Here is a 5722-nt window from a genome sequence, read left to right on the forward strand (position 1 = left end):
TTTAAATTCTCTTCAAAAATTATTTTTGAAATAACATTACAAAACAAAAACAAACGAGGCCATTGCAAGCTCACGGTTGGCAAATTATTTCTAAGTTGAAATTTGGATTTAAGAGGTGAATTTATTTCTCAAGGTTTTGTAAGTATTGACATTTATTGTAGGATTAACCCCTTCCTTGCAAACCCTAAGGCCCTGTTATTCACAATCTCTGCGCAGCGGCAACAATGGAGAACAGAATATCCTTCAGAAAAAGGTTAAAGTTGATCACGGATTCTACGTCATCGGAAGCTTCACCAGCTTCAGAAAAATTGATCACCGATTCTGCTTCATCGGAGACCTCACTAGCTTCCTCGGAAGTCATTGCTAGCAACGTTGATCTCCTTTCAGAGATCCTCTTACGTCTTCCTCCCAAATCCCTACTAAGATTCATGTCTGTCTCGAAAAATTGGCTCGATCTAATCTCCGATTCTCAGTTTGGCTCCAAGCACGCTCGCCGAAATCGCTATCGCTCTGTCTCTGGCTTATTCTTCTACAACCATTGTTGGTCTAGAAATGAACAAGTTAAGTCTGTCGCGCTTCTCGGCCAATCAAGCCTCCCCACACCCTACTTCATCGAATGTAGAAGAGTTAGGATTGTAAGCTCTTGCAATGGATTAATCTTGTGCGACATTGATTGCTTTATTAACAATCGCAAGACAACATGTTACGTTGTTTGTAATCTCACCAACCAGGAATTCACTAGACTTCCTGAACATGGTGATAGTCAACCACCTGCTTACTTGGCTTTTGATCCTTCACAATCACCTCATTACAAAGTTGTTTTGTATAATTACTCTCCCCCTTCTTATCAATTCGATATCTACTCTTCAGAGAGTAAGTATTGGAGGCATATTACTGTCGATGCACTACCTGTTAAGCGGCTCGAAGGGGTCTTTTGGAACGGAGCAATCCACTGGTTAAGTAATGACCATCACATCAGATTTGATGTTGGTTCAGAGGAGCTGATACAAATTCCAAATCCCATTGCTCCTAAAATTCTTTCTGTGGACAAGGCTAGATATTTTGGAGAATGTGATGATCATTTGATTCTTATTCAGATGCGATTGCGCTCTGCTATGGGATTCAGAATCCTTCAGATGGAAAGGGACTCGTTCCGTTGGATTGTGAAGTGTCGCGTCAATCTTAGACCCTTAATTTCTATCTTCCCTGAGATAAATAACACAAGCAAAGACTACAAATTTCACGTCCTATGTGTTGTGAAGGGAGTAAATAAAAATGAGTTGGGACTGGTGTTAGCTACTGCGGGCAAAGTTATTTATTATAATCTCAAGTGCAAGACATTGAAGGTGCTTCGTGATGATTTTCCCAAAGGTAACTTTTGCGGATTGTATTTTAACCAATATCATTATACTCGTACGTATCAATTCATTGAAAGTCTATTCCCCGTTTGAATATGTCTAACATGTTGGAACATGTATGTTTTGTTTTGAGTCCTTTTTTGTAGAACTTTATCATATTTGTTTCTTATGAATCAGTTTCTTAGTGTTAAGACAATGAATATTTTGCCCTCCCAAATTGCAGTAGGTGCTAATATCTTTTGTTGTCAGATTGTTATAAAACTTAAATTCAGAATTCTATAATGTATGATCTTTGTTGGTTGAATGGTTCTAATTGGTCTATGATTGAATGGAAAAGATATTAAAAAGAAAAAAAAATGGAATTGAAAAGCGTTTTTTACATAATTTGATTTAGAATCAAGACATTATCATATTGTTCAAGTTTTTAGGGTTAAAGTTGATATCTTTGCTAAGTTACCGAGGGTTGGAATCCTGTAAAGGTAGCTATTGCCTTCATAGCTATTGCCTTCTCTTGTGCAGGAAAGTACATGGTTTTATCATCTTCTATTGTGTTCTTTTATTTATCAGGTTGTTACTTTATCTGAACATCATGAAGATCAATTGCAACATGGTAGCAAAGGCAATTAACAAAGCCTTGAAAGTTTGGTCTCTCTATTTCCACCTTTCATACATTAATCTATTCATTTTAAAAATAAAAAATAAAAAATAAAAAATCCTTGCTGCTCAGTCCTTTCTGCGCACTGGTTAGGTGTTTGTTATGTTGTGTACACACTTTGTTAATATATTTTATAGTTTGAACAATTTTTTTAAGACAATAAAAAAAAAATGAACCTAAATTTGCAAGTACATAACAGATTATAAAACAAGAAAATTGTATATTGTAGTAAAGATTCACTTGTTATTTCGGCTATCATAGACAAAAATATATACTGAACAAATAATCAATAACAAAATCATATAATCTAGAGAGAGAAAAATCATAATTCTAGATGTTACCATAAAATTGTTGAGTTCAACTAATTGAAAGACTAAAACATCTCCCTCGAACAATTTTAAGTTTTCATATGTCTAGAATAATATATGTCATTCATTTAAACCTAGTTCGAACAACCCTTTTACATCCGTCCCAATGTCTCCCTTTTGGCCCCCACAATAACAAAGTCCTGGATCTATGGTCTGTGAAAATTGAATATGAATCATGTTTTGAAAAAATTGCAAATTAATTTTACAAAAATGCTTGAGAAATTTGGTTTGTGGTTCATTAAATTAACGAGTTCAAATCTGAGTTTTCATCTCAAATAAAATGAATTGATAAGCATGCCTTCAATATTTGAAGTGACAACATCGCTCAAACTTTTGCATCATCCCCCCCCCCCCTCTCCTTTATTGTTGTGTTTATACCTTTGTTGTAAAGTTTTCCTCATCGATAAAGTTCTTTTGGTTGATCAAAAAAAAAAAAAATGGAAACCAATACTAGTGACGTAGGTTCTTCACCAAGAATTTTCTTGGTGTCTGTTATTAGAGCTAGACAGACTCGGCGTATTTTGCAAAACTAGATTTCAACTGCTTCAATTCATTACCAACAAGACTTGCAATTGAAAAAACAAGCCATTTTGTTATAGACATAGCTTCAAAATATGTCGTCTATAAGTGTAGTGACGTTGTTAAAAAGGCACCACAAACTGAAGACGGCCAGCGTAAAAGAGACGTAAAACTATAAACGCCTTTCTATCCTTTGATGGTGTTTTTACAGCCTATGGCGGCATTTTTAAAATGCAGATTTTGTTTCCGAATTCAAATTGTCATCGACATTTATCATGAATAAATGCCTCGGAAGATATTTCCATTGAATTTATTGAACCACCCTTGAAGATTCCGTTCTCATGTTGGCAATTGGAAAATATTTTGTATTGACTATTTTTCCAAGTAAAGAGTTAGGATTAGCGAGTAATCTCCAACATTGCTTAGCAAGCAATAGCAAGCTTGAAAGCTTGGAGAGACTTGAAACCCAGCCCACCTTCTTTAGCCTAGCACAAAGTCTCCCAAGCATATTCTGTTTGGTTTTGAAGTTTTTAAAAATAATTTTTTAGTTTTTAAATTGTATTGTTTTTAGTGAATTTTTTAAATGTTTCAATCAATTTTTACTTTTTAAATCCACTTAATCTAAATAAAAAATGTTTGGTGGCCCGAATTTGTATGGCCCGATGGCTTGAATTTGTCAAAACGACGTTGTTTTACCAAAACGACGTCATTTTGAGACATTCGAACCATTTGAGTCATGAAAATTCGGGCCACCTAGTGTTGTTGTATATATACAAAAATCAATACATTTTTGTAATTATTAATTTTCTTGCAGATTTTTTCACAAACATCTTACTTTTTTAAATACATCTATTAGATAATCTCAACTTTTGTAGAAAGCGAAGTGTGTTTTGGTGCTATTCTATTTCAAATTTTTCTGAAATTAATTCTCTTGTACTTTGCACACAGCCTTACACAAAGGAAAAAAATGGTGGCCACTCAGTATTCTTTTAGTTTTATTTCCAATGAATCTAACCGATCCACATAAGAAGCACATAGCAGCAACAAAGAGAAAAACTCTAATTGCAAAAATTCATACCACAAGGTCGATATAGAGAAGCTGTGCCAAGCTAGTTCTGATTACAAGTGAGTGTTCTCAAGTTTCTGAAAATCAAAGAGGAATCAATCCCCAAGTCGGTTCACAGAAAACATAGGAAAATGTCTATTACTATGAAAAAAATTGTAATTACCTGAATCTTTAGATCTATGGTTTCTGCAATCTTGAGTAAGCAAAAATAAAGAGTCAAGACAAGCACATCAATGAAAATTGAAACCCTAAGCAAGAGCTTCAGCCAATCAAACTAATTCAAACAAATCAAATGTAAATCCAATTGTTTTCTCTATCAAATTTGAAAATCGAATAAAAATCAAGATCGTTACTTTATAGCCATGGAGCCTTCGAACTCAACAGGATATAGTGGCAGTTATAGTCTTACATCGCCGATACAACCACGATCGTAAGTTTCCATCATATTTTGCCATCTATTAACACACTTGGTCTGATGGCTATCAAAATGTGCTTTATAGCCATGGAGTCTTCGAACTCAACAGGATGCAGTGGCAGTTATAGTCTTACATCGCCAATACAACTGCGATCTTTAGTTCCATGATATTTTGCCATCTATTAACACTTGGTCTGATGGCTATCAAAATGTGCTTTACACTTGTCAATGTTGTTCTCAATTGAAGTAGAGGAAGCTATGTCTATCAGAAAATAGCCGGTTTTTTCAATTGCAGGTCTTGTTGGTGATGAATGAAATCAGTTGAAAACCAGGTTGCAAAAATAACAGACACCAAGAAATGTCTTGGTGAAGAACCTAGTCATTGTAATGATTTCCATTTCTTCTGTGCTAAGTGATGTTGTCACTTCAAATATTGAAGGCATTCACTGCTTATCAATTCATTTTACTTGTGATGAAAGAGCAAACCCAGATTTTTGAACTCACTAATTTAATGAACCACAGACCAAATCTCTTAAACATTTTTGTAAAATTAATTTGCAATTTTTTCAACTGTGATTCATATTGAATTTTCTCAGATCATAATGCCTTGTCAATTCCCACAGCTACCAATGTTGCAATTGATCTTAATGATGTTCAGATGAAGTAACAAACTCAAAAATAAAGAACACAATAGCAGAAGATAAAACCATGTACCTGCACATGAGAAGGCAATACCTAACGTTACAGGATTCAAAGCCTCCGTAACTTAGCAAAGAAACCAACTTTAACCTTGCAAACTTGAACAACATGATAATGTCTTAATTCTAAATCAAATTATGTCAACAACGCTTTTCAATTTCATTTTTTAAAATTTTTATTTTTTATATCTTTTCCATTCAATCATAGACCAATTAGAACCATTTCATCCAACAGATCATACATCATAGAATTCTGAATTTAAGTTTTATAATATTCTGACAACAAAAGATATTACAACCTAAAAAGTTTTATAACAAGCACCTACTGAAAGGCAAAATATTTCATTTTCTTAACACTACGAAACTGATTCATAAGAAATAAATATGACATCTACAAAAAAAGACACAACAAAACATATCTGTTCCACAATGTTAAACATATTCAAACAGGAGATAAGACTTTCAACGAATTGATAAGTACAATTATAAGGATATTTCTTAAAATACGATCTGTAAAAGTCAACTTTGGGCAAATCATCATGAAACACCTTCAATGTCTTGCAGTTGAGATTATAATAAATAATTTTGCCTGCAGTAGCTAACAACAGTCCGAATTCATTTTTGTTTACTTCCTTCGCAACAC

At 33.9% G+C, this 5722-nt stretch overlaps 1 protein-coding gene across 1 annotated transcript; it reads left to right on the forward strand.

Annotated features, from left to right (window-relative positions):
• Positions 1-224: 224 nt before the first annotated feature.
• On the forward strand, positions 225-5048 carry LOC114271480 (F-box protein At5g07610-like). Its single transcript, XM_082923154.1, has 4 exons — positions 225-1371; positions 1753-1820; positions 1926-1977; positions 4978-5048. The coding sequence occupies exons 1-4, from the start codon at positions 225-227 to the stop codon at positions 5046-5048; spliced, it is 1338 nt and encodes a 445-aa protein (XP_082779280.1).
• The last annotated feature ends 674 nt before the right edge of the window (positions 5049-5722 follow it).

The sequence above is a fragment of the Camellia sinensis genome, chromosome 4 (genome assembly GCF_055761805.1).
Source record: "Camellia sinensis isolate YWXY chromosome 4, ASM5576180v1, whole genome shotgun sequence".
NCBI lineage: Eukaryota > Viridiplantae > Streptophyta > Magnoliopsida > Ericales > Theaceae > Camellia > Camellia sinensis.

Excerpts from the sequence above, each read along its gene's own strand:
- LOC114271480 (XM_082923154.1), top strand. The coding sequence starts at position 225 with ATGGAGAACAGAATATCCTTCAGAAAAAGGTTAAAGTTGATCACGGAT. Across the intron at positions 1,372-1,752 it reads TCGTGATGATTTTCCCAAAG|AATCAAGACATTATCATATT; the intron begins GTAACTTTTGCG and ends AATTTGATTTAG. Across the intron at positions 1,821-1,925 it reads TCTTTGCTAAGTTACCGAGG|GTTGTTACTTTATCTGAACA; the intron begins GTTGGAATCCTG and ends TTTATTTATCAG.